Here is a 13,789-nt window from a genome sequence, read left to right on the forward strand (position 1 = left end):
AAAAACCCTTGAAAATAACTCAAAAACCCTCTTCAGGAAGCAGGGTAGCGCTACAACGCTTTTTGGAGGGCGCTACAGCGCTACAAGCAGAACCCAAAAACCCTCAGACAACCTAGCCTAGCGCTACAGTGCCCAAAGGCTAGCGTTGTAGCGCTAGTCACAAAACCAACAACACTGCTTTTTCCTTCCTGCGATTTCCCTGAGCCAAGCCTTACCAAAACTTTTCCAATTTTCAACCAAACCTAAAACTAAGCTTACCAACATGCTCCACTCATCCCAAGAATCCCAAATACCCAAAACCCAATCACATGCATCCCTAATCTCAAAATTCACCATGGTTGAACCTCAAACTCAGAAACTTCAGCACAACAATCAAAACTTCAGAATTTAGAGCTTAGAATTTCATACCTTCAATGGGGATTCGACCTTAAGTCAGCCTCTACACCTCCTTGGCTTACTCCTCCTCAATCCTTGGTTTGAATTCCCTAGATTTCTCATCAAATTCAGCTTAGACACCTTAGTTCAATACCAAAACTAGAAACTGAAGAAACTTCAAAGTCTTACCTTAACTGAATGGTTTGTTCTTGCTAAACCCTTGCCAATTCTTCAAGTCAGACCAAGGACTCTAGCCTCAAGCTTTACTCTGGCTTCCCCTGAGTTTCTGCTTCAAAATACAGCAAGAACTGATGAAGAAAAACCTAAACCGACCTTGACAAAATGGCCTGCTCTTCTTTCCCTTCTTTTCTCTCTTTCCTTTCCTTTCCTTTCTTCAGACTTCTACTTCATTCTACAAACTCCACTAAGCATAAAGCCTCAGTTATGCCTATCTTTATATGCCAAATGACCACAATACCCTACCCTTTAATTCTAAATCCTTTAATCCACCTAGGGGCATTTTGGTCATTTTACCCAATTCCCGCTAAATCCTCAAGTGTCTCTAATATTTTCTGCTTACTTCCCGATACCTAATTAATCACCAATTATATTCCTCAATATCAAGATAGACCCCAATATATTCTCTAAATTCCCATTTATACCCCAAGGCTCGCCCCGAGCCGGGTATAAATCCCCGTCGTAACTTTTCCGCTAACCTGCGCACTAGGATCATCTCGAATCACAGATCACAAATATATCCACATAATAATGTGGTCTAAAAAATTATCACATATATATACAGTTATGCCCTCAACGGGCCAAAATTACAATTATGCCCTTTCTAACCTAATGAGGGCCTACATGCATACTATTACACATAGTCATGCATCTCATATATTCAAATAGTCATATAGCATACTTTTAATCGTTAAATCACATATATTACAATTATGCCCTCTCGGCACACTAATCAAGGCCCTTAAGCCTTATTAGTAAATTTGGGTCATTACACTCTCATACCAAGTTGTAACGCCCTACTACCCAGGGACCGTTACACTATGTATTTTAAATAGTGCTAAACCCGCTAAACGAGTCATTTGGTCATAATCGTGTAACTAAATGTGATTAACGATGTAGGGTTAAATTTTTTGATCAAAGATACAAACGTTTCACTAAAATGTTCTTGTATACATGGGATCCATTTAAAAGGTTAATTACAATAAAGCAGTTACAACCTGCTGACTTAAGCGGCAAAATAGGGTTTGACCCTAGTTCCTCTTTGAAACCCTCCACCGTGGTGGTCGAGCAGCCGCATATGCACACATCATCACCTAAGCTCTCCAACTCAAGGATGGTTTAGCTTTCTTTTCCCTTTACCTGCACCACATAGCACTCGTGAGTCGAGGCTTAGCAAGAACACTTAACATGCTCATAAGCAGTTAATAACATGTTACCAAATCATAATAAGCATGCCTAGCAGTAATAACCCTACTCATGCATGCATACAAGTACAAAAGTTTGATTATGGAAGCATTCTGGGGCTTGCAGCCCTAATCAGATGACCATAGAGTCAACCTGGGGTACTCTGCCCTATATAGATGACCATAGAGTCAACTTGGGGTCATTTTCCCTGTCCACTGTATGACCCACTTTGGAGCTGATCTAGCATACTCGACGCTAAGTTTTCTCTGACCAATAGATCGGTCAAGTGTATGATGCGCTCCTGGTTAGGTTAAACCATATGGACCAGCGCTCCGCGCTATTTCCATGCTTGACGAATAAGTCATTGCCTTACGACCAACACTCAGTGTGAAAATGCCATCCTTGACTGATAAGTCAATGCTATACAAACCAGCACTCACTGTGCTAATACCGTCCTTGACCAATAAGTCAATGCCAGGATTTGGGACTAATAAGTCACCCCGGGGTCCATTGCCCTATCCTCTGTATAACCAGCTTTGGAGCTAATCCAGCGTACTTGGTGCTGAGTTTTCCCTGACCAATAGGTCCGTGAAGGGTATGATGTGGTCCTTGTTAAGCATAACCATAACGACCAGCGCTCAGTGCACTATTGTCGTTCTTGACTAATAAGTCAAGCCTTTCCCAATAAGATAATGCAAATAGGCACATATCATATGTAAAATATCCAGATACAAAGCATTACACATTCTTAATCAATAATCATAAGCATAATCATAATCATAATCATGCACATACTCAGGCGTTCATGCCTTATTCATGTTCCTGTTCAACAATTTGGAATCACAAGCATAATAATAATCATGCACATTTACAGAGACTCAAGCTTTGATCAATTCTATATTAAACATTTAGGCCATGCCATATTCACATGTATCACATACTGGGTGCAGTTTTCTTACCTTTAGTCCAAGTACAGGTTACCAATAAACGACCCTCAAGCACGATCCTGATTCTGAACGCCTAACGATAACCTAGTCACAACCATAATATAGAATCCCATAAAAAATGAGTAAACACATGCATCTAGACCGAGTCCTAGCCTCCGGGATGTCAAATCCTACCAAACTCCATAGTAGGATCGATCCCGAGTGTTTTGGTTTAAGTTCCCATGACTAAAAACTCATTTTGGCCATTTCTGCCCTTTTGGCCCACGGCCCCAAGAACCTGAGTTGCGACCTGCTCAAGAACAAGGACTAGCCCCTTCTCTGTCTGTGCCATGGGTCGTGGCCTCCCAAGGTGCCCCAATAGCCAAAAACCACCTTTTTTCAAGCCTGGGTCGTAGCACACAATAAAAGGGCCGCGGCCCAACCACAAACACAGCCTAAAAACTCTGATTTTTCCACTTTAAATCCTTCCAAAAACCTATCCAAACATACCCAAATCTCAAAAACAAAGTTCCCAATCATGTCAATGGCACAAAATCCTCAAAACCCAAGCTATAAACAACTCAAAAACTCATCAAAAAATATACTCCAAATTCAAAACATAAGAAATTATAGGAAACCGAAACTCAAAAATTCAAAGCTTAAATTACCTCTGATTATGTCGTTTCTTGCTAAATCTTCTTGCTATTAAGCTTCTAATCTTTCTAGAATCGTTATGACTTGATCCTTGCTTGAATTTGAGTCCTAAAACTCGAGTTTCCTTCGAAAATGAGACATACGGGAAAAAGGGATAACGGGAGAGAGAACGTACTGAACGTTCTTTTTTATGTTTATGATTGGTTACTTCGAGCTTAAGTAACCTCAAGCAAACCCCAATGCTCGGGGTCCCAAAAACGTCCTTGGGGGCAAAATAGTCAAAATTCCAAGAATTCCCTCCTGATCTCACTAACTCCCAATATATCATCAAATATTTATTCCCATTACCCAATAACTCAGTAATGTATTAAATACCCATTATACCTCTTCACTCACACCGAGTCAAGTATGGGTCACGTTGTGACTTTCCCACTAGCTTGCTCCCTAGGATCGTCTCGTGCTGAGTAATCCAAATACATGCACATAATAATGTGGTTCCCCACATATTTCACATATATGCCAAATATACCAATAATAGGTCATATTATGAAAATTGCCCTTTTAATCAAAAATGGGCCCACATGCATATGTAATGCCCCTAAACATGCATTTCAAGTTATATTATAATATAACTCACATAATCATAAAATATACACACACATATATATATCACAAAATCACATAATTTCCATAATTTACCATCCTGGCCCCTAATCAAGGCCCTAAGCCTTATTAGGTAATTTGGGACGTTACAAGAAATATCCAAGTCTCCAAGGATCGACCTCTTATGCTTATGCTTGATTTAAGTAGGTAGAGAAAAATATGTAGATAGTTTGATGTATTTTCAGTTATCTTAATAATAATTTCAGTATTTAACTGATATTTTGTTACATTTTGTTTTCTAAAGATGAATCCTCAAACTAAGGAATTGCCCAAAATTATTTATAAGTTCCATGACATGCACAATCATCCGACACGTGGATGGGTGAACATAGATGCTAAGGATGCATATGTAGTGAACAAGGTGTTTTTGTGTCAAAGTTGCCAACTACTTGTTCGGGCATGAGTAGTGAATCACCTTGTATCCTTATATTTTATGCCTATCTTTAAGCCAGTTCTAATCCGTATATTAGAGCCTCATACTCAGCTTCGTTATTTGTAGCATGGTGATAAAGACAGAGAGCCTCCTCTATTATCAATCCAGAAGGGGCCTCCAGTACTATACCAATTCCTGCGCCATGCGAATTAGAGGCTCCATTGGTACTCATGTTCCAGATCCACTCTTCTTCCATGTTGTGTAATTGAGGTAACATGTCAGGCTGAAATGATTGTATTTCGAATAAGAAATCGGCTAGGACCTATCCCTTCTTTGCTTTTTGTTGTTAAAATTGAATGTCGCATGCCCCCAATTAAATGGACCATTTGGACATACTAAGAACTTTTTTGTGAGGGTAATTTGTATACATTGTGACAGGGTGCCACTCGAAGTATTGTTTCAATCTCTTTTTAGTAGTGACTAGTGCTAGGACAAGTTTTTCTAACATATTATATTGAGTCTCCGCGTCATGTAGCATCTTGCTAGACTAGAATACTGACTTTTGCTTCCACACTTCTTCTCTAAATAGGACTAAGCTTACATCGACTGGAGAAACAACAAGGCACATAAAAAGTTCTTACCCGTGATTGGGGAACTTAGCATGGGTTGTTTGCTAAGGTAGATTTTAAGATTCGGGAAAGCTTTCTTTAGTTCCTCTCTCCATATGACATTTACAGACTTCTTCATGTATTGGAAGAAGGATTGGCATCTGTCAGACATGCATGATATGACTCTACTCAATGTTGTGATCTTATCGTCCTTTTGAAGATCATGAACAGTCTTTGGTTCTTGCATTTTGGACAGCGAAGTGATTTTGAGTGAGGTTTGCTTCTATTCCTCTTTTATTAACTACGTATCCTAGGAATTTCCCCAAAGCTACCCCAAAGGCGCATTTGGCAGGGTTTAGCTTCATTTGATATTTATCAAGGACTTTAAAACATTCATTTAGATCCGAAGTGTGATTAGTGCTTAATATGGATTTAATTACCATGTCCTCTATATGAACTTCCATGATGTTGCTCAATTGCTCAAAGAATATTTTGTTCGTTAGCCATTGATAAGTAGCCTTAGCAATTCTGAGACCGAAAGGCATAACATTGTAACAATATAAGCCTCTTTCTGTTGTGAACATCGTAGAAATCCTGGCTTCTTTTTTCATTGGGATCCGGTTGTATCTTGTTGTCATGTTGATCATATGGTCTATTTTGAGAATAGGGTAGCTATCTTTTGGGCATGCCTTGTTGAGGTTGGTGTAGTCAATACAAACCCGCTTCTTATCGTTCTTCTTAGGTACTACTACTAGATTGGAAATCCAACTTAGGTATAAGCATTCTTCTATGGGTCCAATGCTTAATGACCGTTCAACTTCATCTTAGGTCGCTTGGATAATTTCTGGTGTGAATCAGTATTGTTTTTGTTTGATGGCGGGAAAGTCTTTTGCAATGTTGAGGCTGTGAGTTATGAGATTAGGATCGATACCAGGTATATATCATGTAGGGTCCATGCAAAAGTCTTCAGATGAATTTTGAAGAATTTCATGAGTTTATGCTATTATGCCACCAATTCTTTAGTGGGGTCGCTTGAATCAACGCATATTTCTTCTAACTTTTCATAATTGTCTTCTTCTTCTATTTGCTTAAGATAAGCTGGTAATCTGTCCTTTGATTGCTATTTGGGGTCTGTTTCTTCAGAGGCATCCACGTGATTAACTTCTTTTAACGTCAAGTAACATTTTCGAGCCTGCTTCTGACAAGTTTTAATATCTATCGTGTAACTCTCATCGATTAATTGGCATATCATGACTTGATGATGAGTGGATACAATACCCTGCATATGGTGGATCCAATTCCTACCCATACGGTGAAGAAGTCAACTTCCAATGTGCGTTCTGCTGCGAATACGTTTAATTTGATCACCCATTTTGGATAGACCCTGACGCAGTTAAATCCCAAAGAGTAATGATATGTGAAACCAAAATATACTCTCAACCATTACACACAGTGATGTGCCAGTTTAGCCTAGCCAATCACATTTATTAAAACTAGGACCCACTATTTTAAATAGCAGTGACACGTCACTGTGTGTAATGTTTGGGTGCCATATCATTACTCAATCCCAAAATAGGTGTTGTTGAAGGCCTCATCTAACGTTCTTCTGGAAAGCTTCCCAGAAAAGAATGTCAACTTCGCTACCTCCATCCACTAGTACTTTGCCCAAATGGCAGCAATCTACTTGTACTTTGATGACTAGAGGATCGTCGTGGAATAAATGGATGCCTCGCAAGTCAGACTTTTTCAATGTTACATGTTCTGCTTGGTAGCAACGCTATTCTGGAGTGATGAAAGTTCATTGTGTTCCTTAAAGCCTGGTACCTCTTGATTCTCTCTTCCACACACTTCTAGCATTTTATTTTTCTATCATTTTTCAGAAGATGGCTCTACAGTACCGTGTATCATTGACACCTACTTTAATTGTTCCTGGGTACTAAAAGAAGCGATAGCAATCGTTATTGTTGTAGGTGCTCGAGGAGTCATGACGACATTTTCTTGTTGCGTTGGAATTGATTATGTGGCCCCTTTGATGTAATGTGTGAGGTTCCCATTTCTCATCAGGGTTTAGATCAGATTATAGAGATTTCGACATTCAAAGATGGTGTGCCCTTGATCATTATGGAAAGTGAAGAACTGATTCTTATCTTGACGCTCTGGTGGTGTAGTGATCTTGTATGGATCTCTCCAAATGGGTTGATCTTTGTTTTCTTCGTATATAGTTTCTTGTGGTACAGTGAATTCATATGCAGTGAATCTTGGTGTGTCGTCTTGTTTTCTTCTTTTGTTCCCTTTTTGTGAAATGTCGTCGTTGTTTTTCCATTTATCTTTTTTGGCTGGTAGGGGTGGATTGTCTGCTAGATGCTTGGAGATGAATGCTAGCTTCTTTTTTGTGCACATTTTCGTGCTTCTAGAACTTAGAAGACCCTTATGAGCGGATCTATATTTCAGCCATGTCATACAAGGGAGTTAATGTGAGATTCTCGTGCAAGAGGGTGCCCACTTGCAAGCTTTTAATGAACAGGTTGGCTGCGATAATTGGGCCTACATCATGAATTTGGTGGACCAAATCTATGAATCTCTATAGATATGGCCTCGGGTGTTCATTTTCTCCTTATTCGATACAGTAACGATCTGCCATAGTTCATGAGGCTTCAAAGTTTGCACTACATTGCCACAAGAAGACCTTAAGAAAATCATAGAAGGTATAAACTAATTGCTACATCCTGATTTCGAACATGATAAGTTATGATCCCGAAAAAAAGGCTCGTTAGGTGTAAGCTCGAAATATGCACAGACGTCATATGATCCTTCAGTCAGACTGCTTTGTTGTAAATAACGACCTCGAAAGCTCAAGGGTGTGTAGCCTCGATTATGCTCCGAGCTCACAATAGCCATGGTTTGACACATATATGCATTTCCCTGATACATCTCTTGCCTTTGGACGAGATTGTTCGAGCTCGAGAAGTGTAAGCTCGAATGTAATGACTTCGTCAATGGTAACTTGCTCCGAGCATAGGCGAAGTAAGATGACGAGCTCGCGATTAATAAGTAGTCTCGGAGATGAAGTTGACTCTGTATCTGAGATAACCAGTTAATATGAATGTATTTATTGTTGTAAAATCCCAATGTTTAAAGGATATTATATAATTTGTTATCCAATCCCACATTTTATGGGATGTTTCCATGTACGTAGGAAATAATGCATTAAATGACATTATATTATTTGATTCACAAAATATCTTCCCGAAATATGTGGGAATAAATTCTGAAAACTTCTCTATAAATAGAGGAGGAAACTCCATTTGGAGGGGACCGAAATTCTGAGATCTGGAGAGAAAACTCTGGGCAACTATTCTCTAAAAAGTTTCCAGAAAACTCCCATACTAATAATATAGACTCGTGGAGTAGGCAGATTTAACTGCTGAACCACGTAAAAACATTGTGTTTTCATCTTCTTTTATTTCCTCTAACATATCCTTGTTTAATTACTCTCCTTTTTAAGTTGACGAAAAACGACGTCAACACTAATTATGGTATAGTTTCAATTGGACAAACTAGAGAAATGCGGGGCCAGAAAATGTTGTGGAAAATACTTTGCAATGAATGGCCTCGCTATTGACTTCTAAAGCCATCTTCTGTTGAAACTGGAAGATAACAAGCTACCCATTCCATCTATTCAATCGAGTGAATCTGATTCGTTCTTATGAGAGGATCGCCTTTTCCATTGAAAGCGAGTAAGGATGGGATTACGAAATCTCATTGTCTTGGTTCATTTTGGATCTATTCTATAAATGGTGATTTATCGGTTTCTCTTGTAGCCAATTCTGTCAAATCAAGGTCGTGTTGTGGCCTTAATTCTGAGAATTTTTGCATTATTACTTCATGCATCATTTAATTTTTCCACTTTTCGGACAGGTGGCCAGTTTGAGATGAATTTGATTTTTGTACTCCATGAGTGCTTGAGGTCATGTATGGGTGGTCATATGGCCCACTTCTTCTATTATTATCAGGTCGACACGCCTTTGTGATAGAGATGTTTTGTCTGTATTCTCCCAAGAGAGGATCTTGGTGGGTTCTTTGTGATCCTGGATCGCACTTTGAAGCTCTGGGTTGTGGGTGAGCAAGAGCTGGGAGGCCGATTTTTCGTGCCTGCATCTTTGTGGTTTCTTAATGCTTCATTATCTTAAATTTTTTGAAGCCCAACACTTTCCTTCCTTAATTCGGCGATCTCCACTTCCATTTTTGTCTGAGTTTCTTTCAAAGCATTGATAGCGTCGTTAGAACGCTGCTAACCTTCTTCCATCAGTTGACACATTTTGTCAATTTGGTCGTTGATGTCGACTGTGGCCGAGAGTGATGCTCCGTTGGTTTTCGGTGGCATGGCTTTTTGTTCTATCGATTTGTGACTAGACAAATTCAATTCGTCGTAGAGATCGTTCTCACCAAACTAGAAGATTTAGATCAGGAATCGATTCTATTCCCAAGCCTTTCCCACAGATGGCACCAATTGTTGATATCAAAAATTGTCTTTTTATTTCTTGAAGTGATTTTTCTCAAGTTCACCACTTAATTAACATTCTTCTTCGATCGAGTTTAACTCCGATTACTGTTAAGACGCTTGGGGCTTGCTGAAAGAAGAACACTTCGATGCGTAAGTCAATTCAATGTATCTATAATGAATCATGAAAAGATATTTATAGACAAAATCATAGAGTGAAGAATGATAAAAAAATCCTCCCTGTGATTGGTTATGAACCCAACTGAATTTCCCGCTCATTTGTCTTCTTACAATACCTCTCGACAGAAGCCATTCAGAAGACCACGTTCTGATTTTCATCTTCTAAACCCACCTCTGTTCTTTTATCAATAAAATGATGTGTTTCATTTATCATATTTTCAGAAAGTTTCTCGGGTTGAATGAATATTTTGGGCCCAACAGGTATCAACCAAAACAATGTGTTTGCATATATATGGCAAAAGAAACCCCATGTAGTTCCTATTAAGAATTATAAGAAGAAAAGAGAGGATATTCTTTATGATATATTCTACTGAATGCTAGAAGGTTTCAATTAGTGATATATTGACAAATATGTCGGTGTCAACCCAAACAATATGTTGTATTTATCTGGAAAAAGGAAAGACAATATATATGTCGGCGCATCAGCCAAAACAGCCAACAGTGTGGAAAAAGAAATTATGAATTATAATAAATAAGACTGTATAGATTTATCATATCGTCAATTTGAATTTTCTTAAACTTATTAATATATACATATAGATAATAATAAATAAGACTTTTTAATTACGATGTAACTGATTAATGATGTATCTTGTTCAACTTTATTCAATTTTTAGGTATTAATCTAATGAAAATGATGTCAATGATGTGTCTGTGTTATAAAGTCTGAACTATCTTCAATTTTTTGGGGAGACTTATTAAATAATATTATAGATATATAAGACTGTTTTACACGTGACTCGATCAAAATCTTTTTTCTCAATCAACATTATACAACTGAATATATAATTTATTAAAATAATATAGTTACAATTAATCAGTCATATAATTTTTTGGCAAATGATATTTTTGTCAAAAATCATTTAATTAAATGATCTACTTGAGCAGCCTCAGATCTCACGGGGTAAATAATTTAAAGAACCAAAGTAAAACGACAATCAATTCATGACAAGAGTCCATGAAAAGAAAGGAATCAACTTGATTAATACGTGCCATATATATATATTATTATTATTTATTATTAAAAAATTACGGGCGGTGGTGGTAACATGTCAAGAGACAAACTTACTATTGCTCTGTAGACTTATAAATGATCTATTATTAATATTCCTTTGTTTGACAAAGCATACCAAAATTAATATCTTCTACCAGATATATTTTGGTCACACTTTTTAATTAATAAAACCCTTTCATGCCCTTATTTCATTATAATTAATACAATTTAAATCAGTATATATATAGTTATTACTTTTTGAAACCTAAAGTAAAATAAAAATAATAATTAAACAAATAAATTTAGTTTTAGTTCAAAAAAATAAAACGATTAAAACTTTATCAATTGTAATAAAACAATGATAAAAATATCTTATTGCTGCGTATAGTTATTACTTATCAATGGTATTTTGATGTTTGGTGTGTATTATTATTTATGTGTAAAAATATGTGTCCCTATCAAATGGTAAAATATCAGCACTACTACGTACCGGGCTTTGCTAGCTGCGCTATATAAATACTCTTAATTCTCTTCATATAGGTATCTCAAACAACCTTTCATGCAAGCAATAGTAGTAAGAAAGAAAAAATAATCATGAAATACCTTGGAAGTAGTCTTCTTCTCTTATCTTTAACTCTTTCCTTGTTACTGATAGTCCTTGCAGAAAGAGGTGACCATAAATGCGGACCACCTAACGGCAACCCTCCATGTGGAAACACCAGATGCTGCAGCGTCCATAACTTTTGTGGTGGTGGATCTGCCTACTGCCAAGGAGGAAACTGCCGATACCAGTGTTGGTCCGTCGCACATGGTTCGAGCCATGACCTCCCCCGTGCTTTACTCAGAAACAATGATGGTATAAGCGAGATTCTCAGTGAATCAGTTTATAATGAAATGTTTAAGCACATGAAGGATTGTCCTAGCCAAGGCTTCTACAACTACGACGCCTTCCTCGCTGCTGCGGCGTCTTTCCCTGGTTTTGCTACGACTGGTGATGTCGCCACTCGTAAAAGAGAGCTCGCCGCTTTCTTCGGTCAAACATCTCAAGCGACAACAGGTTGATCGATCACTACTAAATTTCATTGTTCTTAAAATAATTATTAATTAATGATAATTATATAATCGTCACTAACATAATGCATATTTAATTTTCTTGTACGTGTACGTAGGCCAATGGTCTGATTCAATAGATTCGCATGCATGGGGATATTGTCATATTAACGGGACTACTATGGATTCTGAGAATGATTATTGCACGTCTTCTCATTGGCCTTGCGCTTCTGGCAAAAAATACAATAGTCGAGGACCAGTACAACTCACTGAGTAAGTATATCGATATCTTTCTAATAGATAGTCACAGTATGTATGTATAATGTGCTACATCATAGTATACATTTTGAGTGTGTAAAATTAGTATATAGTAATTATTTGGGATGTGGATTTATTATTTTTGACATCTTGATATATATGATACTTGATCTCTCAGCAACTACAATTACGGACAGGCTGGAGAAAGTCTTGGCATAGATTTGATCAACAATCCTGATTTGGTAGCGACAGACCCAATTTTATCGTTCAAGACAGCCATATGGTTCTGGATGACTCAGCATGACAACAAGCCTTCTTGCCATGATATTGTTATCAACGCTAATTGTCCCCAAGTGATCCCCAGCTATGGTGTGATTGGAAACATTATCAATGGACAAAGACAAAATAATAATCTGGTAACCGATACTAATAGTATCGGCTACTACAAGAGGTACTGTGACATGCTAGGAGTGAGCTATGGAGATAACTTGAAAAATTGGTACGACCAATCGGTTGATGCTCACATCCAAATGCATAGATCATCTACTAAAGCGTAATAATGATAAGAAGACAAAAAATGTTGGCTCTTTCTATGGACAAATAGGAAGCGGTATTTATATGAGTGTGTTTTCGGATGATCGACTTCCTATATTATCTATGTGTATATTTGTCCACGTATGGAAATGTAATAAAGAAGGCTCAACTTACTAGGTTGACCTTCTTAGTTTTGAATAAATGAGCCACTGTCGTTTCTTCCATCTTATAGATCTTTTGAATATGCTACTACAATATTACAAAATAGGTATCACATATAAATAAATGAATATATATATATATAATAAAGGGTATTTCGATGGGAGAGGAGCATGAAAAGAGGTTTACCGATGCATTTTTTTTATTCCCAGAGCATTTTTCGTCGCAATTTCTTTTATAATTATATATTGTATTTATTTAGATTACTTTACAAATTTTTAAAAAATATCATAAAAATAATAGTGTCCATAGTTATTCAAAGACTGAGAACACAAAAAAATGCAGCGACGCGCCTCTTTTTACGCTCCTACAAAAAAAATCTTATATATATAATTATATATAACTTTTTCAGATTACAAAAAACTTGCAGCATGTTTGGTATTATTTTGTGTTTTTTGTTTTCAAAATTGTGTACTCAGAAATGAGAACAGAAAACTGTTTTTGTAGTTTTCAAAATATAAAAAGTGTTTGGTTAATATTTTCTAAAAATAATTTTTTAGTTTTATTTTTTTTAAATCTTAAATAAAAAATTAACAAATACATTTACAAAGAGAAAAATATTTTAAAAGTTTGTAATAAATAATGAGATAAAATAATTTAAAAGAAAAAATGATGAAAAATAAAAAGTGAGAAAATTTGAGAACAACAAAAAACAACTTTTTCTTGTTCTCAAAATTTTTTGTTTTTTGTAACTTTGTTTTTAAAAATTGTTTTCGGAAAATAATGCCAAACACCCCCACTTATTTTCAAAAAACAGTTTTTAGCTTTTAAAAACAAAAAACAGTTTTTTAGTTAAGGTGCCAAACACCCTCTTGATATTCATATTACAAAAAACTTGATATTTAGTGACATCTAAAAAGTACTTCTAACTTATAGTTATAATTATACTTTAGTCACAAAAAATTAGTTGCAGCATTAATTAAAATTTTTAAAGGGTCACAACATTTTGTTGTGGCTAAAAGTATTTTCAGC

General features: G+C 36.7%; 1 protein-coding gene across 1 annotated transcript; it reads left to right on the forward strand.

The window, feature by feature from the left end:
- The first annotated feature begins 11,289 nt into the window (after nucleotides 1–11,289).
- On the forward strand, nucleotides 11,290–12,822 carry LOC133822534 (mulatexin-like). The gene is made up of 3 exons (XM_062254907.1): nucleotides 11,290–11,813; nucleotides 11,926–12,079; nucleotides 12,243–12,822. The coding sequence occupies exons 1-3, from the start codon at nucleotides 11,351–11,353 to the stop codon at nucleotides 12,619–12,621; spliced, it is 996 nt and encodes a 331-aa protein (XP_062110891.1). The 5' UTR covers nucleotides 11,290–11,350; the 3' UTR covers nucleotides 12,622–12,822.
- The last annotated feature ends 967 nt before the right edge of the window (nucleotides 12,823–13,789 follow it).

The sequence above is a fragment of the Humulus lupulus genome, chromosome 3, assembly GCF_963169125.1.
Source record: "Humulus lupulus chromosome 3, drHumLupu1.1, whole genome shotgun sequence".
NCBI classification, from domain to species: Eukaryota; Viridiplantae; Streptophyta; class Magnoliopsida; order Rosales; family Cannabaceae; genus Humulus; species Humulus lupulus.

Bases quoted from the DNA above. Each gene is read 5' to 3' on its own strand.
- LOC133822534 (XM_062254907.1), top strand. From the start codon at position 11,351: ATGAAATACCTTGGAAGTAGTCTTCTTCTCTTATCTTTAACTCTTTCC. The intron at 11,814-11,925 runs GTTGATCGATCA...ACGTGTACGTAG, and splicing joins AACATCTCAAGCGACAACAG to GCCAATGGTCTGATTCAATA. The intron at 12,080-12,242 runs GTAAGTATATCG...TTGATCTCTCAG, and splicing joins GGACCAGTACAACTCACTGA to CAACTACAATTACGGACAGG.